General features: G+C 44.2%; 1 protein-coding gene across 1 annotated transcript in view; it reads left to right on the forward strand.

Moving 5' to 3' along the window:
- Window positions 1–23,821, forward strand: part of LOC126237363 (neutral ceramidase-like) — a 327,593-nt gene that overhangs the window by 163,488 nt on the left and 140,284 nt on the right. The window contains exon 6 of the mRNA XM_049947431.1: window positions 18,676–18,874. Coding sequence (XP_049803388.1) covers window positions 18,676–18,874 — 199 coding nt within the window. The remainder of the gene's footprint in view (window positions 1–18,675; window positions 18,875–23,821) is intronic.

Consider the following 23,821-nt stretch of genomic DNA (forward strand, 5'->3'; position numbering starts at 1 on the left):
ACTTGCCTGAAGACGCCCTAGTCAATTGCGGGATGCCAACCGGATTGCTGCCCACCATACGGCCCGATAGATAGGAGTGACGGTCTGGGGTACCGTTTCCTTTCGTAGCAGGACCTCTTTGGTTGCCATCCACGGTATCCTTAGAGCACAGTGGTACGTCGATGGTTTTCGGGGCCATTTTTCGTTGCCCATCATGGGGTTACATTATGGCAAGATAACGCAAGCCCACAGAGGCCAAGAGTTTGCACTGCTTGCCTTCGTGCTTGCCAAAACGTACTTTGGCCAGCATGATTGCTGGATCTCTCCCCAGTTGAGAACGCTTGTAACATCAGCTCACGATTTTAACGATCTAAAGCGCCAGCTGGACATAATTTGGCACATTATCCGTCAGGAGGACATCCAGCAATTCCACCAGTCAACGCCAAGCTGAAAACGGCTTGCAAAGGGCCTGTAGTGGACCAACGCATTATTGACTTGGTCGGTTTGTGAAGACTTTTCTCTTGAATAAATCGTTCAAATTTTTCTGAAGTAGTAACCATTTGTTTGTTGTAGATGTAAATCGCAGCAACAGTTTTCTGTCTTATTTGGATGATTCCTTCATGATGGTTTTTGTATTTACTGTAACCGCTTTCTACCTGTGGTTCAAGATTTCGTATTTGGTTTTCATTTTTGGAAATTGTCTTTAGCTTTAGTAAGAGATACTGGAAGTCAGACCCACCTCTTACTCAAAAGGCCTTGGTAAGTTTTGTGGGAGTTATCTTCCATCAACTAAACCTCCTTAGGGGCGACCAAAAACTTTCTGTTCGAGGGTCATACACTCCATAACCGATAAGCCGAAAAGGCAATCACCGTGGCGTTGAGGCAATCGTCCCACCGACGCACCAGGTTGGAGATATCCGTATGGCAAAACATCGCGTCCTGTTGCAAGAAGACGTCTGTAGCTGATTGCACATCTCTGTCCAGCAAGAATCGTCGAACCTGCAAGGTCTTTTTCAGGTGACCGAAGGCGTGATAATCGCATGGGGAGAGATCGGGACTGCAGGGCGGGTACTCGAGTGTCTCCCACTTGAGTTCGTGGAACTTCTGCTGCCCTCCTAGATCGACCGGCGTTTTGTGTGGAATCGCTACCAGCATGGAGCTTGGGCCACCGTTCCACAATGGTGATTCCGACAAACATGTTGTTCCTTATACGTTCTCCTTTCTCCAACGTATGTCCTTCTGCATCCAAGAAAAGAATAACAGCACGATGGTCCTGTTTTTACCCATTCGGCAATAACGCTGTTACAGTTCACGGTTCTGCGTAGGACGTCGGAAAGACACGAATGCCACACTAAACCCCTGCCTACAAATCGGTGCTTACTCACAAGGGAACATCCCCATCGCACCCCCCTCAGATTTAGTTATAAGTTGGCACAGTGGATAGGCCTTGAAAAACTGAACACAGATCGATCGAGAAAACAGGAAGAAGTTGTGTGGAACTATGAAAAAATAAGCAAAATATACAAACTGGGTCGTGCATGTGTAATATAGGCAATATTAAGGGCAGTATGAGACGAGGAGCGCCGTGGTCCCGTGGTTAGTGTGAACAGCTGCAGAACGAGAGGTCTTCAGTTCAAATCTTCCCTCGACCGAAAATTTTAACTTTTTATTTTCAGTTTATGTGAAAAACTCTTATGTTTTCATCACTTTTTTTGGAGTGATTATTACATCCACAATAAAACCTAAATCGGGCAAGGTAGAAGAATCTTTTCACCCATTCGCCAAGTGTACTAGTTAGGTGGGTCGACAACATATTCCTATCATGTGACGCACATGCTGTTACCAGTGTCGTATACAAAATATCAGACGTGTTTTCCTGTGGAGGAATCGGTTGACCTATGACCTTGCGATCAAATGCTTTCGGTTCCCATTGGAGAGGCACGTCCTTTCGTCAACTAATCACACGGTTTGGCGGTGCGGTCGCAAAACACAGACACTAAACTTATTACAGTGAACAGAGACGTCAATGAACGAACGGACAGATCATAAGTTTGCGAAAATAAAGAAAGCAAAATTTTCAGGCGAGGGCAGATTTGAACCAAGGACCTCTCGTTCCGCAGCTGTTCACGCTAACCACGGGACCACGGCGCTCCTCGCCTCACATTGCCCTTACTGTTGCATATCTTAGGCATGGACAACCCAGTTTGTATATTTTGCTTATTTTTTCATAGTTCCACACTTCTTCTTCCTGTTTTCTCGATTGATCTGTGTTCAGTTTTTCAAGGCCTATCCACTGTGCCAACTTATAACTAAATCTGAGGGGGGTGCGATGGGGATGTTCCCTTGTCAGTACAATGTACGAGAAGTCGTGTGACTGTATCATGCGAAGAACCCCTTTAGAAAGCTGCCGTGAAACACATTATCAGCCACGCAGCACCGCCGACTGTGCGAAATCGGCTCGTTCCACGTGTACAAGCCGGACGCTAGCGACCAATGAACGACAAGGACAGTTGTGGCTGAAGAAAGCGTTTTGGAAAGGGTTTAGCGTACGCAGTCAACAAGTATACGAGGCGTATACCGCGCCACAGATATCCCCCCAGCCCTCTGTATGGCGCGTTGCACACTCCGCGCCAGATATCTGAAAGCATGGGTGACGTCACAGCGGGGACTGCTGGGGAGCTCGGAGCAAGTGTATGCCCGCCGAGCTGACAACATTGACTGCGCTAGGCTGACCAGACGTCTCGGCTTTCACATGAAAGTCCCGGTGCCTCGAGATAATCACTCTGGATACGTAATTGTCCCTGTTTTAATCGAGAAACAAAATGCGTGCAGCAACATTTCTTACTTAGTTAAAAATTATGAGAATTAAATTCCCTAGTAGTAGGACGTTAGAGAAATGTATTTCACAATATTTGCCGTATTAATAATAAACTACCTTCTTTCTAACGAGGAACTGATAAAATCAATCCATTGATTCTCCTGATAAATACTAATAAGGTAAATCTTACGATAAAATATTAACTTCGTGTCTTACTACAGATTAGTAATATTTATATTTCCCACCCCAATTCACAAATTGAAGATGCACTCTTGTTTTGGGTTCTTCAAGTGTAGCGTCATTATGGGCCTATTTTCAGCTTCAAAATATCACCGTACCTGGAAAGAAAAATAAGAGTAAGACGTAACTGCACTAATGAAGTTAAGTATAAACTATAAACAAAAGTGTCCTGTTTTTTTTCCCCCTTTGAAATCTGATCAGCTTAGAATGCGAGCACTTAACCTTCAGTCATCAACAGGTAGCACATCTACTCCTTCCAGTTCTCCGTCATCTTGAGAGCTAGAATCACAGTAACCAGTTCCGCTATCACTGTCTGCACCTCCAAAATCTATGATTATTTTATCTATTTCATTGTCGATAAATATTTCTTTTTGCAAGTATTCCTGCTCAATTTTTTTGACGTGTTCGCACAACGGAATCAGTCTTCTTTACTCATGGATTTAAATTTCTCCTCACAAAAATTTTTCACAGATGTTACATTGCAGAGAACGTTCGTAGAAGCTACCCAACCTTTATTTTCATCTACATCTACATACATACTCCGCAATCCACCATACGGTGCGTGGCGGAGGGTACCTCGTACCACAACTAGCATCTTCTCTCCCTGTTCCACTCCCAAACAGAATGAGGGAAAAATGACTGCCTATATGCCTCTGTATCAGCCTTAATCTCTCTTATCTTATCTTTGTGGCCTTTCCGCGAAATATAAGTTTGTGGCAGTAAAATTGTGCTGCAGTCAGCCTCAAATGCTGGTTCTCTATATTTCCTCAGTAGCGATTCACGAAAAGAACGCCTCCTTTGCTCTAGAGACTCCCACCCGAGTTCCTGAAACATTTCCGTAACACTCGCGTGATGATCAAACCTACCAGTAACAAATCTAAACAGCCCGCCTCTGAATTCCTTCTATGTCCTCCCTCAATCCCACCTGATAGGGATCTCAAACGCTCGAGCAGTACTCAAGAATAGGTCGTATTAGTGTTTTATAAGCGGTCTCCTTTACAGATGAACCACATCTTCCCAAAATTCTACCAATGAACCGAAGACGACTATCCGCCTTCCCCCACAACTGCCATTACATACTTGTCCCACTTCATATCGCTCTGCAATGTTACGCCCAAATATTTAATCGACGTGACTGTATCAAGCGCTCCACGACTAATGGAGTATTCAGATATTACAGGATTCTTTTTCCTATTCATCTGCATTAATTTACACTTATCTATATTTAGACTTAGCTGCCATTCTTTACACCAATCATAAATGCAGTCCAAATCATTTTGTATCCTCCTACAGTCACTCAACGACGACACCTTTCCGTACACCACAGCATCATCAGCAAACAGCCGCACATTGCTATCCACTCTATCCAAAAGATCATTTATGTAGATAGAAAACAACAATGGACCTACCACACTTCCCTGGGGCACTCCAGATGATACCCTCACCTCCAATGAACACTCACCATCGAGGACAACTGCTGGTTTTCTATTGGATTTAATTCTGGATGGTAAGGAGGAAGGCGTAAAGCGACGTGACCAGCAGTTTCAAGGATTTTATCGCCGGAATACTCGACGGTCGTTGCCTTGGTTCTTCGAACGAGCTAATAGAGAACGGGCTTCAACAAGTCAACCGAGAATGGGATACGTTCCTTTGTTAGCCACTTTCTGATATCGTCTTCAGTGAGATGTTGCAGCTTTGTTTATTTTAGCATTGTGATATGCGCGTTGTCGAGAACTATTACAGAGTTACATTATAAATTGAGAATCAGCCTTCTTGTCAACCACTTCTCATAATTTTGTTGGTTCATTTGGTTGTGGTAATCTGCCGTTGCTTGATTTGCCTTCCACATAACAAGCGCATTAAGAATAAAGCCATTTTCGCCGCCTGTATGAGTTATTATTAGACGTTGTCCCTTTGATACTAGTTTGAGGAGACCGTGAGCGGTATTACCACTCCATGATTTCCCAGTTACATGTGACGATAAAATAAAAGTTTCATCAACGTAAACAATGTCTCTGTTCTCTTCCATACATTTTTTTCATTTGCTTCAAATATGATATTATTTTTTCTCTAATATCGCTTCTGTCTAACAGTATCAGCTTACTTGATTTTGATTATCTACCAGCGGAAACCGAATTTCTTTAGTAGCCGCCTTACGCTAGTGTTGCGGCCTTGAAAGTCTACTGCTTCTTTCAACTTCTGTTTAATTAGTTCCACTGTAGGCACACGTTTTTCAGCCAGATAAAAGTTGTAAACAATTCTCCTAACAACGGCCTCATCAAAACTGTCAATATCTATAATTATTTTGCGTTTACGTTTTCTTCCCCGCAATATTCCGATAGCTTGCCTTCCCTTTTAATTTTCTGGATAGTGCTATGCGAAATGCCAGTGGCCCCTTCAACTCTCATCTGAGCTTCCTCCACAGGAATATTCATCCCCTGAGAGAACTCAGCCTCCATAAACTTTAAAGCGTTATGTATAATCTCTCTTGACTGACTATTCAGTTTTCTGCCTTTTAGTTTTGAAGTACTAATAGACGTAATATTCAGTATTAAGTCAATGTGTACTAGTAATACAAATACCGAAAGAGAACACAAAGGTGGAACTTGTACTGTACTCACAATGGACACACGTGGCACGCGGAGGACAGCGGAATGTGTCTGGGCAGAGCTGCACACTTCTGTGCAGTGGCTATCCGGCTGTTTCTGAGTAACGGTCACGAAGCTCTCAGATACCTGGCGCGGACTGTACACGACGAAGAACTGCATCTGTTTCGTTTCCAATGCGAGAAGCATAGCAACCGGGATATTACAACAAGCGCAAGTGATTTGCGTGGGGGTTTATGCAGGAATTCTCTGCAGACCGAAGCTTCACGAGTGTCCTTTTCACCGATGAGGCTACTGGGTTTGATGAAAGTTCAGACCCTACATGGTAGAAGTACGCATGCCTCACAACGCAGTTTTACACGTTAACCCGTGGGCTGGAATCGTCGGAGACTGTTTAATTGGGCCATGCATACTCCCGGACCAACTTGATTGTCGCACTTACGTCGTATTCCTGCGAGAGGTTCCGCCGGTCGGGCTGAATGATGTTCCCATGCATATTCGTCGCCGCATTCGATTTCAGGACGACGGAGCCCCCACGCGATTCAGCACACAAGTGAGGGCACATGTGCAGACAACTTTCCCGGCCGCTGGATTGGCCACGATGGGCCAGTTGCACGACCACCACGATCACCCGATCTGTCCCCTGAAGGGCCTGGTGAAGAAAACATCTGTTACTTCTCCGGAGGACCTTGTGGACACAACTGTTGGAGCAGCAGGATGTCCAAGAGATACACCGGTTATGTTTGAGAGGGTGAGCTGTACAATGCAGCGTCGATGTCAGCCGTGTCTCGATGCGACTGGATAAAACTTCGAGCATCTCGTGTAGTGATCGTCCATTTGTAGTGACTGACTAAATAATTGCAACTTCATTTAGTACCGTGGCTGGCCTTTGCGACCCCTGGTCCGTGTGTGATTACTGATCCTTGTTGTATGCCTCGTGTGCTATGTCACGTCGTAAACTATTTTTTTCAATCATCTTGTATATCGCTTCCATAGACCTGCACCCGAAAACAATCAACGATCCCAAGATTCGTTCACCCACAGGAGTTGTGTATTTGGGATTCTGCTGATGGTTTCTCGCCTTTGGTAAACTGAACTAAAGAACAAGCTACAGATGGATGTCACAAGACTGTAAGGTGTTGTTGCAGCAAATCATCACTGTTGTTTGCAACTTAAGAGGGTAATAAAGGAATTGGAACAAAATTTCGGAAGAGGAATAACTACTGGTGCGAAGCAGACGCTAATGATAATATTCGCAGAGGATAAAGTCATTCTGGCCGCATGTAAGGACGACTTACAAAACCAGTTGAAAATAATGGAAAGCACTCTTCACACGGAATAAGCTTTAAGGATGAACGGAGCCAAGAAGGGAGAGAGTAACGACCTAATTAACACAAAATCTGGGAACGACAGGCCAGCGAAAGAGAACAAGGCCTTTCTCAATAAAAAAGCTCTTATGATACCAGATCTGTAAGTCACAGTAAGCAGATGTGCGAGTACTTTGCTGCGTTACAATCGTGTTTCTAAGAGGGTTGTTCAGAAAGAAAGTTCCGATGGGTCGCGAAATGGAAACCACTGGGAAAAGCTTGTAAAGCTTTGCACAGATGTGTTGGGCAGTATCTCTAGTATGCCCGTCCAGTGAGCATGTAAGGATGCGTAGGGAACAGCGTCTCCCGCCAAGTATGAGGGCCTGGTTAGAGATTTCGCCTGTGTGATGCAGCCCACATAACACAACTGTCGAGCAGTTCCTTCTTCATGCCAATTCTCGGCCGCACACTGCAGGGGCAATCGGGACTCTCCTGCAGCGTTTCCGATGAGAAGTGTTTGATCACCCCAAATACAGTCTGTAATTGGCTCCCCCTGAGTCTCATCGGCGTTCACAAGAACCGCTGGCTATGAAGACAAATTTTTTCCTCAGACAACGATTGCAGACCAGTGCAGATAACTGGCCGAAAGCGCAGGCGGCTGCTTTCTAGGACGATGATATTGGAAAGCTGATACAACACTACGACAAAACTCGATGTTGGAGCAGCGACTATGTAGAGACGTAGGTGGAAGTTGTACCTAACTTTTGCAAATAAAATGTTTCTGGTTTTCACTGTGGTTTCCATTTTGCGACCGATCAGATCTCACGTTCTGGACAACCCTCATATTACATGAGCAGTCGAAGAAAACACGACGCTTCTTAAGAGTGATACACAGCTTTCAAAACCATTGGCCAACGATTTGTATGTCATCGTCCTGGGACTAACGCCAAATTCTTGTTACATTTGTTCGACCGTTTTGTACGTCAATGATCTCGCTAGTGGTTTGCTACCGTTCATTTTTCCTTATCCCCTCCTAATTTTTACATCTCTATGAAACTACTACACACCACACCACCTATAATCCGTTTTTAACATTCTTGTCTTCATCCGCCTCTGCTGCTGTCCTGACGCTAAGTAGGTATCCCATCTAAATGTGGCTTCTTCTTACTACTTCTTTGTTACTGTCTTTTATATGTTAAGGATTATCTATATTTCTCTTATAACTGGCGCCAGAGCTAGACCCTTATTTAAAGACAATTCCGTTTCCCACCTTGGTTGTTACACCTTTACTGTCACTTACGTTACACGATCAGCAGATTTCGGCGCTGTACCAGACTGCATATACTACTCCTTTCGCCGTATTTTCACACCGTCATTGTGTGCCGGTGTGTAGACCCGTGCGTCTGTCGTTTAAATGTACAAATTCTGATGTAGGCTCGAGCGAGAGCAATGTTCCACACTCGTCGACGATTTTAAATACCATTACCGCCGTAACGCCGTGCGTTTTTACAAACACACCGAACGTTGTTCTCGCTCGAGTTTAATAATATAAAATCTACATATTTAAATGACAGACACATACTTGCATACACCCTCATAGCGTGACGACGCAAAATATTGTGGAGTAGTTAGGAATAGTCCTTGAAAATAACATATCGCCAAAATCAGCTGACAGGGTGATATAAATGACAGTAATTGTATAACAGCTCAAGCCGAAAATGGAATTGCCTTTTAGCAGCGATCATTCATAAATTACTTCCGTCACCTAAACTTTTTGTTGTTACGATGGAAAGGGAACGGCTCATATTTAAGAGATATCTTCTGTGTTTATTCATTTTACTTCGCTGCTTAGGGAAATGGCAGCAAGAGAGGGGAAGAAAACCAACGTGCACTCCGTGTGCATACCGGGGGGAGTCATTCCAGATGTGGAAAGGGTCCTTCCGGATGCCAGGAAGGGTACAGGGTGCACCCATCTGCAGGTGGTCGCTCATGTCGGCACCAATGATGTGTGTCGCTATGGATCGGAGGAAATCCTCTCTGGCTTACGGCGGCTATCTGATTTGGCGAAGACTGCCAGTCTCGCTAGCGGGATGAAAGCAGAGCTCACTATCTGCAGCATTGTCGACAGGACTGACTGCGGACCTTTGGTACAGAGCCGAGTGGAGGGTCTGAATCAGAGGCTGAGACGGTTCTGCGACCGTGTGGGCTGCAGATTCCTCGACTTGCGCCATAGGGTGGTGGGGTTTCGGGTTCCGCTGGATAGGTCAGGAGTCCACTACACGCAGCAAGCGGCTACACGGGTAGCAGGGGTTGTGTGGCGTGGGCTGGGCGGTTTTTTAGGTTAGATGGCCTTGGGCAAGTACAGAAAGGGCAACAGCCTCAACGGGTGCGGGGCAAAGTCAGGACATGCGGGGACCAAGCAGCAATCGGTATTGTAATTGTAAACTGTCGAAGCTGCATTGGTAAAGTACCGGAACTTCAAGCGCTGATAGAAAGCACCGAAGCTGAAATCTTTATAGGTACAGAAAGCTGGCTGAAGCCAGAGATAAATTCTGCCGAATTTTTTACAAAGGCACAGACGGTGTTTAGAAAGGATAGATTGCATGCAACCGGTGGTGGCGTGTTTGTCGCTGTTAGTAGTAGTTTATCCTGTAGTGAAGTAGAAGTGGATAGTTCCTGTGAATTATTGTGGGTGGAGGTTACACTCAACAACCGAGCTAGGTTCATAATTGGCTCCTTTTACCGACCTCCCGACTCAGCAGCATTAGTGGCAGAACAACTGAGAGAAAATTTGGAATACATTTCACATAAATTTTCTCAGCATGTTATAGTCTTAGGTGGAGATTTCAATTTACCAGATATAGACTGGGACACTCAGATGTTTAGGACGGGTGGTAGGGACAGAGCATCGAGTGACATTATACTGAGTGCACTATCCGAAAATTACCTCGAGCAATTAAACAGAGAACCGACTCGTGGAGATAACATCTTGGACCAACTGATAACAAACAGACCCGAACTTTTCGACTCTGTATGTGCAGAACAGGGAATCAGTGATCATAAGGCCGTTTCAGCATCCCTGAATATGGAAGTTAATAGGAATACAAAAAAAGGGAGGAAGGTTTATCTGTTTAGCAAGAGTAATAGAAGGCAGATTTCAGACTACCTAACAGATCGAAACGAAAATTTCTGTTCCGACACTGACAATGTTGAGTGTTTATGGAAAAAGTTAAAGGCAATCGTAAAATGCGTTTCAGACAGGTACGTGCCGAGTAAAACTGTAAGGAAGGGGAAAACCCACCGTGGTACAACAACAAAGTTAGGAAACTACTGCGAAAGCAAAGAGAGCTTCACTCCAAGTTTAAACGCAGCCAAAACCTCTCAGACAAACAGAAGCTAAACGATGTCAAAGTTAGCGTAAGGAGGGCTATGCGTGAAGCGTTCAGTGAATTCGAAAGTAAAATTCTATGTACCGACTTGACAGAAAATCCTAGGAAGTTCTGGTCTTACGTTAAATCAGTAAGTGGCTCGAAACAGCATATCCAGACACTCCGGGATGATGATGGCATTGAAACAGAGGATGACACGCGTAAAGCTGAAATACTAAACACCTTTTTCCAAAGCTGTTTCACAGAGGAAGACCGCACTGCAGTTCCTTCTCTAAATCCTCGCACAAACGAAAAAATGGCTGACATCAAAATAAGTGTCCAAGGAATAGAAAAGCAACTGGAATCACTCAACAGAGGAAGGTCCACTGGACCTGACGGGATACCAATTCGACTCTACACAGAGTACGCGAAAGAACTTGTCCCCCTTCTAACAGCCGTGTGCCGCAAGTCTCTAGAGGAGCGGAGGGTTCCAAATGATTGGAAAAGAGCACAGGTAGTCCCAGTCTTCAAGAAGGGTCGTCGAGCAGATGCGCAAAACTATAGACCTATATCTCTGACGTCGATCTGTTGTAGAATTTTAGAACATGTTTTTTGCTCGAGTATCATGTCGTTTTTGGAAACCCAGAATCTACTATGTAGGAATCAACATGGATTCCGTAAACAGCGATCGTGTGAGACCCAACTCGCTTTATTTGTTCACGAGACCCAGAAAATATTAGATACCGGCTCCCAGGTAGATGCTATTTTCTTGACTTCCGGAAGGCGTTCGATACAGTTCCGCACTGTCGCCTGATAAACAAAGTAAGAGCCTACGGAATATCAGACCAGCTGTGTGGCTGGATTGAAGAGTTTTTAGCAAACAGAACACAGCTTGTTGTTATCAATGGAGAGACGTCTACAGACGTTAAAGTAACCTCTGGCGTGCCACAGGGGAGTGTTATGGGACCATTGCTTTTCACACTATATATAAATGACCTAGTAGATAGTGTCGGAAGCTCCATGTGGTTTTTCGCGGATGATGCTGTAGTATACAGAGAAGTTGCAACGTTAGAAAATTGTAGCGAAATGCAGGAAGATCCGCAGCGGATAGGCACTTGGTGCAGGGAGTGGCAACTGTCCCTTAACATAGACAAATGTAATGTGTTGCGAATACATAGAAAGAAGGATCCTTTATTGTATGATTATATGCTAGCGGAACAAACACTGGTGGCAGTTTCTTCTGTAAAATATCTGGGAGTATGCGTGCGGAACGATTTGAAGTGGAATGATCATATAAAATTAATTGTTGGTAAGGCGGGTACCAGGTTGAGATTCATTGGGAGAGTGCTTAGAAAATGTAGTCCATCAACAAAGGAGGTGGCTTACAAAACACTCGTTCGACCTATACTTGAGTATTGCTCATCAGTGTGGGATCCGTACCAGATCGGATTGACGGAGGAGATAGAGAAGATCCAAAGAAGAGCGGCGCGTTTCGTCACAGGGTTATTTGGTAACCGTGATAGCGTTACGGAGATGTTTAATACACTCAAGTGGCAGACTCTGCAAGAGAGGCGCTCTGCATCGCGGTGTAGCTTGCTCTCCAGGTTTCGAGAGGGTGCGTTTCTGGATGAGGTATCGAATATATTGCTTCCCCCTACTTATACCTCCCGAGGAGATCACGAATGTAAAATTAAAGAGATTAGAGCGCGCACGGAGGCTTTCAGACAGTCGTTCTTCCCGCGAACCATACGCGACTGGAACAGGAAAGGGAGGTAATGATAGTGGCACGTAAAGTGCCCTCCGCCACACACCGTTGGGTGGCTTGCGGAGTATAAATGTAGATGTAGATGTAGACTCTGCTGTGTTCCTTGAAAACGTACTAATTCATATTCTTGAACTATATCCTCAGGTACCTACAACTCTGATTAAATAGTGCATGAGTTCCTAAATAACAACATATGTTAACTGTCACTCACTAAATTCAGTAAACCTAATAATTGACATCCAACTCATTGTAGATACCATATAATAATAACATGGCTCCCGTTAGATTTCATGTAACACTATGGATGTGATAGAGTAACCAGAGGGGTAGTATATTGATAAACATGTCAGATGCACGTGATTATTTTCGTCTAGAGGTAATATTATCCAGAAGAGTCTTGTATAAATACAAGACAGCTATATTTATGTATATAGACTGAAGTGGCGAGTGGAAATTTGTAACAAGGCTGGGAATCGAACCCGGGTGTCCTGCTTACTAGGCATTTACGCTGGTACAGCGGTTCAGATAACTGCACGGATCATCCTGGCACGCCTCCCTCCTCGATCCAAATTCTGACAGCCACACCAGTCTACTTTCCATCCCCCTTACTCACGAATAGTTATCACTCGACAAAATCAAGTGGCACTCTCGACACAGTGGCAGCGCCGTTGTTTTTACTCCCGATAAACATGGAGTGGGGAAGAATTACTGATGCACATTCCAGTGTAGTTACAGGAGGAGCACCGCGACAGGCCACGTGACCATCACCACGTTTACAAGCAACACAGTTTGCAAAAGACGAAAACTGATTTCAAAATCAGAATGCTATGTTCGTTGTGGTATTTAATGTTACGCTTGAATCTATTGTGCTAACCCGATAACATACGAGTTTCCAAGTGTTTCTTGTCTAACACGAATGGATTACGTAAATCTGGTGCTCCGATTTAGTGAACTCCTATGAAGTGAGACTATGAGTCCCTTCGTGGCTTTTTTTATTTAATAGAGACAGGAGGTTGTTAAAAATCTTGTCGATGTGAGATTGGTTTATTACTGCCACCGCATCACGGTCATTATTGAAAATAATTTCAGAGTCATCACTGGCTGAACTTTAGTCTAATCAAACATTGTGGAAAGTTACAGTGACTAGAAATATTCCGAGTGGGTAAAGGCATTACTGGAAATCGATAAAAGTATTTCTCATGGTGCTCAATTCCAAAACTTTTCCTCTGACGGAGCACTCACCAGCATATCATTGCGGACTAGAGCGTTTGCCAGTAAGAGGAATTGAGTTTAATTGATTACATATTAACCTGCTATGAAGAATAATGCGTTAACTCCAATCACTTTTGTGTTGTTCATTTAGGAAATATTGCAGCATTTGTGTATCTAGTTTTGTCAAAGAAAGATGTGAGCCGTGGCGCAAATGAGTTAGTAGACTGTTCTGTCTGGCGCCACTGGCTCAGCTGTAGTATCGACTATCCCTCTTGCGGCCCTTTTGGCCAATGTCTATGAGGAAGAGTTGGTATCTGTGGGTTGTGTCCTTAGAAGGTCTTTGCTTGCCGATATATATACGGGGTATGCTGGCCCGAGAGGTAGGTACGAAGTTTAGGGATTGGCGGTAGCGTCGCGACAAGAGGTGGTCACGAGGTCCGAGCGGCCGAAGCCACGAGCTGTGCAAGGAGTGCCTGCGCGGAGCGAAGATACCAGAGTACTTCGCCGGGGTCAGCATCGACTACAGGCAGCAGGCCGACATACCGTCGGTTGGTTGACAACATTCGTGTCTGACGACCGCTCGTGGCCTGGCTGCCCTCTTCTACCTGGCTTTGCCGGCCCGAGTGGCCGAGCGGTTCCAGGCGCTACAGTCTGGAACCGCGCGACCGCTACGGTCGCAGGTTCGAATCCTGCCTCGGGCATGGATGTCTATGATGTCCGTACGTTAGTTAGGTTTGACTAGTTCTAAGTTCTAGGGGACTGATGACCTCAGAAGTTAAGTCCCAAAGTGCTCATAGCCATTTGAACCATTTCTTTCTACCTGGCTTTCATAGGCGCCACTCAGTGGCCGCCGCGACGCACCGTGGATCCATGGAACTGCTTGCTCATAAAGGGGAGTAGCATTCTGTAATCCTAGAGGTGATTTGTTTCATTCTCTACCTGCCTCCTTATTATTTTCTGGTTTTTACGCGACCCTCATAGTTTCACTCGGTTCGCTCTTTGGTCGCAAATTTAGGCAGTAGTATTGTGCTAAACCACTACTTGTCGTTTAAAAATTTGTCCCGCTATTATACTGCCTTTCCTTTCTGACTTGTACCCGATCATTAATGTTCTAATAAATCAAAATGGTTCAAATGGCTCTGAGTCCCCTAGAACTGAGAACTACTTAAACCAAACTAACCTAAGGACATCACACACATCCATGCCCGAGGCAGGATTCGAACCTGCGACCGTAGCGGTCGCGCGGTTCCCGACTGTAGCGCCTCGAACCGCACGGTCACCTCGTCCGGCCTAATAAATCAGCTCCTGGTCGTAAACACAGCCGGAACAATTGTACTAAGACACAGGTTGCCGTTAAACAAAAGAGGGATCTTATGGTTAAATTTAGCTGTTAACCGGTTCAGTTCTTTGATTGTAATTGCATTTCTCAGTCATTAGTTATAATCTGAACAACCTATTGTACTAAGCTGTTCGTTTGTATGTTTGAAAGACCGGGTCATTATTGGTGTATTTTGGCTGGATCTTCTGGTTCCGCCGAGTGGGTCCTCTTGTAATAAGTGTGCGCAAGGCATGTTTAAGACGTTCCTTCAGAGCGGTGTTAATAACTGACAATCAGTTTAACTTTGAAATTATTAACAGACAATTGTTACCAGGGCTTTAGCCAAAATAAAATTGTCAGAACGGACGGATTGGGATCCAGTCGCACTTTGGTTGCCGATTGAAATTAAGAGGTTGGTTGCTTTGAAGTAAGTCTTATCATTGTCATATTGTTAGCTTATCTGTCTATCCTTTGAGCACAGGTGCGCGTCTTAAACCCGAACCTTTCAACATACAGCTTTCAAATTAAAAGTTAAGTCATCTGTTTTAACTAGTTGAACCAGTCTTGTCATCAGTGGTGCTTATACAGTTTTCACGTGTTGCAGAAGGACATTTGATAAGACAGACTGTATCCGGCGCGGTAGTAAACACCGCTGTTTCACCCGATAACGGGCGGGCTGCAGGTCCGGTCGTCTTGTAATCATTGCCATATTGAAACTTCCTGGCAGATCAAAACTGTGTGCCCGACCGAGACTCGAACTCGGGACCTTTGCCTTTCTCGGGCAAGTGCTCTACCACTTGCCCGCGAAAGGCAAAGGTCCCGAGTTCGAGTCTCGGTCGGGCACACAGTTTTGATCTGCCAGGAAGTTTCATATCAGCGCACACTCCGCTGCAGAGTGAAAATCTCATTCTGGATGCATTGCCATATTGTTTGCTGTTTTGCAATACAGCACTTCAGATTTCTTTGCAAAGATTAAAAGCTTATTCAACTTAGGGTTTAAGGTCAAAATCATTTTGCAAATTTGTTCATTTTGTTAAAGAAAATTTTATAGTTAAATGCTCCTTTTATCTGTAAACGAAAGTTTATTTGTTATTAAATAAACAGGTTGTGTGAAAAGAAGGTGATATTGGTGGGTCCTCCCTTCCACATTTTCCTTAATTCCGGTAAGTACCACGTATCAAGATGACTTGTGATTCTCTCCAAATAAATAAAGAAGAGGCTTCATGGCCCATTTCTGAATCCGTCGTTTTGCTTATTTGAGTCACATATAAGATGTGAATCCTTAATGAAATCGTGTCATCGCCTGCATGCACAACATCTGAACACCAACTGGCCCTTTCCTTCGGCTATACTTCTCATATACTGTCACTTTGCCACATTTACTCAAGGTGTAACATGTCCTGATCCATGGTTCATCTACGTGAACCACTGACTACTTTCACTCCGATGCTTCGTTCTTCCGTAAACCCTAATGTAGTATGTACCTGTTGTAACTCGTCCTCTCATTCGCACGTAACAACACGTTTATTTTGGCATCTTTTGATTAGAGAGAACAACTGTTCTACGAATTTTCTTGCTAGACGTGGAGTTCAGTTCCGTGCGCTAAAAGCTTAAGTTTTCACGAAGTTGGTATTTCTTTACATTCTTCATAATAGCTGCCAAGTAATACATTCGTCCATGTCGTAAATGGAATACTCATTGTAAGCACCTTGCTTCATCTTCTTTGGCGCAGAAACTTGAATTTCACTCCACTCAGCTTAGTGTTCTTTCTTCCGTAATTCGCAGTCCATTGTGCTGCTTCTCAACTTTGACATTTTGGCTGCACGTTCCGTGAGCTTCTCCGTCGATTCGGTAAATCTCAACTCTTTCTCATTGCCAACAAATTTAATCTCGTTAACCGTAAACGTTGCGCGTGCCCGAGAAGGCATTTTCCGCGTTCGTCTTGCGTACTTGCACCGTGCCGTAGAATGCGCATTACTTCAGTCGGAGAGTGGCTGTTCCTAGACACCTGACCTAGTTAGTTCCTGCTAACTGCCACATTCTCTCTTCATCTTGCCGGGTAATACCTAACGGGTATGTATTTTCACCTGTGTGATGAATGAATGCCCGTTCCATACCGGCGTGCTTTTCGCTGTAGTGCTGCGACGTCCGCAGTTCACTCCAAGCGGTGATGCGATACATGTTACATGTTTACTGCACTTCAGTTCCTTAGCGACAGCTGACAGAGTACACATCATTACTAAGGCTGCAAGAGTGGTGACATCCATAGAAAAACAAGCTGCAATTGAAGTACTCAGACAAGCAGTTTTATCCACGCCCCAAATTGCGAAACAATGTGGCGTGTCTTACTCTCTTCACCACCAGGAGACAACAGGTATCAATAAGGACCCTACACGACAAAAACGACAAGGACAAACTATAAACCAAATAAAAGTGATGATGAATTCGCCGGAATTACGATTAACGATACAGGTTCAAAACAGCATCACAAATTCGCACAGGATTGCTAGAAATAAACAAGAGACACAAAAAATGGTTCAAATGGCTCTGAGCACTATGGAACTTGACATCTGAGGTCATCAGGCCCCTAGAACCTAGAACTGCTTTAACCTAACTAACCTAAGGACATCACACACATCCATGCCCGAGGCAGGATTCGAACCTGCGACCGTAGCGGTCGCGCGGTTCCAGACTGTAGCGCCTAGAACCGCTCTGCCACACAGGCCGGCCTAGAGACACATACCTGCTGCTCCAGTTGTTTGGGTTGTTTTGGGGAAGGAGACCAGACAGCGAGGTCATCGGTCTCATCGGATTAGGGAAGGACGGGGAAGGAAGTCGGCCGTGCCCTTTGAAAGGAACCATCCCGGCATTTGCCTGGAGCGATTTAGGTAAATCACGGAAAACCTAAATCAGGATGGCCGGACGCGGGATTGAACCGTCGTCCTCCCGAATGCGAGTCCAGTGTTTAACCACTGCGCCACCTTGCTCGGTACTGCTGCTCCAGTAAAAAAGGAGGCGCCGGCGCAAAGTGACGTGCGGTGGCGGAGAAACCATTTCTGAAACTCGTAAATAAAAAAAAGAGACTTGAATGGGCTAGGAAACATTGTAAGCCTACGTATGAAGAGTGAAAGAAAGTGTTATTCACAGACTAATCGAAATGAGAGATTTCTGGTGCCGGAAGGAGGACATTTGTTCGCCAGTCTGAAGGGGAAAGGGTGCACCAACAGTGCATTCTACGACACTTAAATACGGAGGGAGTTCTGTTATGGTTTCGGTATGTTTTGCAGGGTAAAGAGTTGGCGACATTGTGAAAATAGAATGGTGTATGCATCAGAAGTACTGCCGCCACACACTTCGCTACCATATTATACCATGTTGATTGCGCTTATTAGGGAAAGGGTTCACGTTACAACGGAATACTGACCCAAAACAGTAGTCGGTGTTCTATGAGAAGTATATTGCATGAAAGGAAAAACAGGAGGTAATAAAAAATATGGGGTGGTCATTACAAACGATGACTGTCATCCTACTAAAATGGTCTGGAATGAAGTGGGCAGACATATCTTGAAATCTGACACAAAAAGCAAGGATCAACCTGGAATGTCGTTAATGATGTGCGGAGTGATACAGACATGCGATACCTACAAAAATTTGCTGACGGCATGCCTTGAGTTTGTGAGACAATCTAAGTGACGATATATTAAAGAAAACAAAATATAATTTTCCTGTTTCTATTATATTTGGCACCCGTGGTCTAGGGGCTGTGTAATGAGGACAGACTATGGATTGAGAGTAAATCGAAGAAAGACGAAGATAATGAAAAGTAGTAGAAATGTCGAAAAATGATAAAAATCATTCTAAAAAATTTTGTCCAGCTTAGCTACACTATGCAGGGAACAAGTCCTAAATTCCAGCCCTGTTGGAGACAGGTAGGGATCACTCTCCCATTTTGTGTGGATCCGTGAAGAAGTTTGTGTGGCAGGTGACAGGATAGTCAGTTAGCAAAGGTTGTACTCTTGGTGATAATAGATTGAACGTGCTCCTGGTTGTGTGTGTGAGCAGGTACTCTCACGACGTGGACAAGGCGATGGTGCAGCTGCGGATCGAGACGCCGTCGGGTCATCCGCTGGGCGCCATCAACTGGTACGCCGTCCATCCCACCTCCATGAACAACACCAACTCGCTGGTCTCCAGCGACAACGTCGGCTACGCCGCCATACTCCTGGAGAAGCAGTTCAACGGTGGGGACATGCCGGGCAAGGTGAGCGAGCATGTCTGTTTAACTTGGGGTGCGGAACCACTAGGGCGTAAGGCAGGAATCACATTACCGCGTTCTCTGGGAGACAGTACACCAAGTACCGTCTCACGATACGACCAGTGCAAAATGCAGTATAAGCCCTAAGTAACACATGCAACGAATAAATGTATAGCTCTCACTCTTCGCCAAAATTGTTTACACGGGTGAGAAACTTTATTAAAAGGTATAAACAAATACAATACACAGCGTGTTGCATCATGAATAGATAGTATTTTAGGAAGTGGTAGAATACAAAAATTAGAATAAAAGTTTTCAATTTTTATTGCTTACAGAGATACAGCTTTTAGAATTTAGCCCAAACAAACACCCACAGAAGGTGTTCAGCAGAGGGAAAATAATTGAGTTCGAAGTTGAGCTTCATAAATCTTTCGCGCAGGAGGATCGTACAAACATACCGCCGTTTGAGTCCCGTACAGATTCCCATATGGAGGACATAGTGATAGACATCCCTGGGGTTGTGATCAGCTGAATGGGTTGACAATAAATAAATCGCCAAGTCATGATGGGATTCCAATTCGGTTTTACAGAGGGTATTCTACTGCATTGGCTCCTTACTTAGCTTGCATTTATCGCGAATCTCTTGCCCAACGTAAAGTCCCGAGCGACTGGAATAAAGCGCAGGTGACGCCTGTATATAAGAAGGGTAGAAGGACGGATCCTCAAAATTACAGACCAATATCCTTAACATCGGTTTGCTGCAGGATTCTCGAACATATTCTCAGTTCGACTATAATGAATTTCCTTGAGACAGAGAAGTTGCTGTCCATGCATCAGCACGGCTTTAGAAAGCATCGCTCCTGCGAAACGCAACTCGCCCTTTTTTCACATGATATCTTGCGAACCAAGGACGAAGGGTATCAGACGGATGCCATATTTCTTGACTTCCGGAAAGCGTTTGACTCGGTGCCCCACTGCAGACTCCTAACTAAGGTACGAGTATATGGGATTGGTTCCCAAGTATGTGAGCGGCTCGAAGACTTCTTAAGTAAGAGAACCCAGTACGTTGTCCTCGATGGTGAGAGTTCATCGGAGGTGAGGGTATCATCTGGAGTGCCCCAGGGAAGTGTGGTAGGTCCGCTGTTGTTTTCTGTCTACTTAAATGATCTTTTAGATAGGGTGAATAGCAATGTGCGGCTGTTTTCTGATGATGCTGTGGTGTACGGGAAGGTGTCGTCGTTGAGTGACTGTATGAGGATACAAGATGACTTGGACAGGATTTGTGATTGGTGTAAAGAATGGCAGCTAACTATGAATATAGAAAAATCTAAATTAATGCAGATGAATAGGAAAAAGAATCCTGTAATGTCTGAATACTCCATTAGTAGTGTAGCGCTTGACACAGTGACGTCGATTAAATATTTGGGCGTAACATTGCAGTGCGATATGAAGTGGGACGAGCATGTAATGGCAGTTGTGGGGAAAGCGGATAGTCGTCTTCGGTTCATTGGTAGAATTTTGGGAAGATGTGGTTCATCTGTAGAGGAGACCGCTTATAAAACACTAATACGACCTATTCTTGAGTACCGCTCGAGCGTTTGGGATCCCTATCAGGTCGGATTGAGGGAGGACGTAGAAGCAATTCAGAGGCGGGCTGCTAGATTTGTTACTGGTATGTTTGATCATCATGCGAGTGTTACGGAAATGCTTCAGTAACTCGGGTGGGAGTCTCTAGAGGAAAGGAGGCGTTCTTTTCCTGAATGGCTACTGAGGAAATTTAGAGAACCGGCATTTGAGGCTGCCTGCAGTACAATTTTACTGCCGCCAACTTACATTTAGCGGAAAGATCACCAAGATAAGATAATAGGGCTCGTACAGAGGCATATAGGCGGTCATTTTTCCCTCGTTCTGTTTGGGAGTGGAACAGGGAGAGAAGATGCTAGTTGTGGTACGAGGTACCCTTCGCCACGCACCGTATGGTGGATTGCGGAGTATGTATGTAGATGTAGATGTAAATACCACCTCTGACTTCACTATACTTTCGAATTCTCTCGGCAGCAGCACGTGTAGCACTTCTGAGGTCTTTATGGCAATCTCTTAGAAGTCCAACACTATTCATCATCCGAAAGATCAATTCTTCTCTGGGGTCTTTTTCATTTCTTTGTAGACAGGCAAATATCTAAAGGGGTTGAGGTACGGGGACCCAGGTGGCCAAGAGATGTGACCATGTCTGCCTATTCATCTTCCGGGGAATGTTAGGTTTTGATCACTGGTGCACACGGCACGAATAGCGATGTTGATCTCTCTGTTGCGTCCCCTGTGCGAGAGCGTGAACTAGGTCGCGCCTCCCTATGCGACGGACGGAAAACGAGGCCAGTATTTTGACGGCGTCACACACGAATTCTTGTCAGCGGACTTCGTGACAAGAAGGTGGCCGCTTACGTGTGCCATAGGCATTAGTTACAAGATGCAGATGACAGTGAAATACTTCTTACTCTTCTGCAAAATTATGAAGAATGTTTTCATCATATTTATTTATTAACTCGAGTCAGAAGAATCATAAAAGATATACGCGGTCACAACATATACGTAACATGAAACAAACTATAAGTACGAAGCACACAGAGTATAAAAACAAAACATTACGTCAGAAGCAAACGGGAATACAAAGACATAACGAAATTAATGGATAACCCGCTTGAGACACTACAACTCTATTATTTTGTGAATGGTTCAAGATATCGAAACGAAGTTTCCGACAGATGATAGTACGCATGTAACTGTACTGTATGGTTAATACTCGTAACTCTGTCAGTCCAGCAAGAATATTTCTTTTAAAATTAATCACATACGAAAGCCCCTGAAAAGACGAGTACAGTTGTGGTGTCACCGGCAGACACCACACTTGCTAGGTGGTAGCCTTTAAATCGGCCGCGGTCCGTTAGTATACGTCGTACCCGCGTGTCGCCACTATCAGTGATTGCAGACCGAGCGCCGCCACACGGCACGTCTAGAGAGACTTCCTAGCACTCGCCCCAGTTGTGCAACCGACTTTGCTAGCGATGGTTCACTGATAAAATACGCACTCATTTGCCGAGACGATAGTTAGCATTGCCTTCAGCTACGTCATTTGCTACGACCTAGCAAGGCGCCATTACCAGTTACTATTGATACTGAGTCATACCTCACGCCAGCCTGCGTGAGCTAAAATGCGTGCCTTTCGGCTTCCTCTAGTATACCGGGTTGGCTCTCCTGCCAACCCACAACAACAGTGATATAATGTTTCTTAGTAATGGCGTTGAAACTTTTCTCAAAAGCAACCGAAAAAGTGGTTGAACTGAAAGGCAAGGTAGTCGATATCGCATATTCCATTAGAAACACCTCTAACTGGGGCATTGAATGAAAATACAATCCTTTTGCGTAAACATACTACGAGTATTGTCATGGCTCATATTAAATGATTATAGTACGATTATTAAGCTCTTGTTGGTTATTCAGTATCGTTAACACTTTTTCTGTGGTTAATCTCGGTGTGTAAAAGCAAATGTTCTGACAGATTCCCTAACTCATCACCCAGCCCAGACCACAATCGATACATAATTGCAGTTTGGAGAGGGTGCTAATCTTATACTGTAGGCATCGTTTAAGAAGGGATTTCTCGAAATTCCATCGCGAATGTATTCAAATAAGTTATGAATGTTTTATTTTAAATATATCTCTATTAGTGCAGTTTTGAAGCTGTAACTACGAAAATTGGTTTCGGTTTCTCGGTCAGAATAAGTATTTCGGCATTTTTTGAAATTCAACTTCCAAGGGGCTAAAACAGTGGGTGAAAGTTTTTATTACAATAAATTGGTATTATAGAACGACTAAAGTATTTTTAAAGCTACATCTATCAGAACTGGTATTTTACTTCTCAGATCGAAATAAAGAAAAATACGCGTTTCAGTGTTTTTACAAATTCGACCGCTGGGGTGCAGTAGTGGATGAAAAGTTTTGTGTATATTTCACCATGAAACCATTTTTAAAGTCAAAATTATTAGTATTTGACTTCTCGGTTGGAAAGAAAAGAAATAAGTATTAGGGGATGGAAGTTTCTATGGAAGTATCACCATTAAAACTCAAAAGAAAGGATCGACAAAAACCTCCGACTAACTGCTACCAGAATCGCTTTCTGGTTTTTAGGGTGAAGAGTCTAGACGGTGTTGTAATTTGTGAACTAAATTAAAGAAAGTCACGACTACTCATCGGCTTTGACATAATTGCATAGGAAAAAAAAAACTAATCTTTGGTTGGTTGGTTGGTTGTTTGGGGAAGGAGACCAGACAGCGTGGTCATCGGTCTCATCGGATTAGGAAAGGAAGTCGGCCGTGCCCTTTCAAAGGAACCATCCCGGCACTTGCCTGGAATGATTTAGGGAAATCACGGAAAACCTAAATCAGGATGGCCGGACGCGGGATTGAACCGTCGTCCTCCCGAATGCGAGTCCAGTGTCTAACCACTGCGCCACCTCGCTCGGTAAACTAATCTTTAAATTCGTAAGTTTTCAGTAGGCCAATAATAAGTTTATAAAATTGTTTTGTAATTACTAGTCAAGTCAACCATTATTGATGATGAAATAGATAACGAATTTAAGTGCAGTTCCACATAGGCATATCAGTTTCAGATGTACGCTGTTACAGATATTTAATTTGTACATGAATAATATTCGTAATACTACACAAATTGAATTAAATTTTTTTGAAGAAAAGAATTGCTTTATCACATTTTAATATCCAGTCTGCAGCTAAAGTTGCGTGGAAGAGATACACTGTTTCCACAGTGTGCAGATTTACACATGAGGAATGAGCGTAACAACATAAAATTCGCTCAAAGAGAAAGAAAAAGAATCTGTGCAGCCCATACAGTCTACGAGAACGAAGCAGCAGGTGCTTAAGTTAGTTCATTATATTA

The sequence above is a fragment of the Schistocerca nitens genome, chromosome 2 (genome assembly GCF_023898315.1).
Source record: "Schistocerca nitens isolate TAMUIC-IGC-003100 chromosome 2, iqSchNite1.1, whole genome shotgun sequence".
NCBI classification, from domain to species: domain Eukaryota; kingdom Metazoa; phylum Arthropoda; class Insecta; order Orthoptera; family Acrididae; genus Schistocerca; species Schistocerca nitens.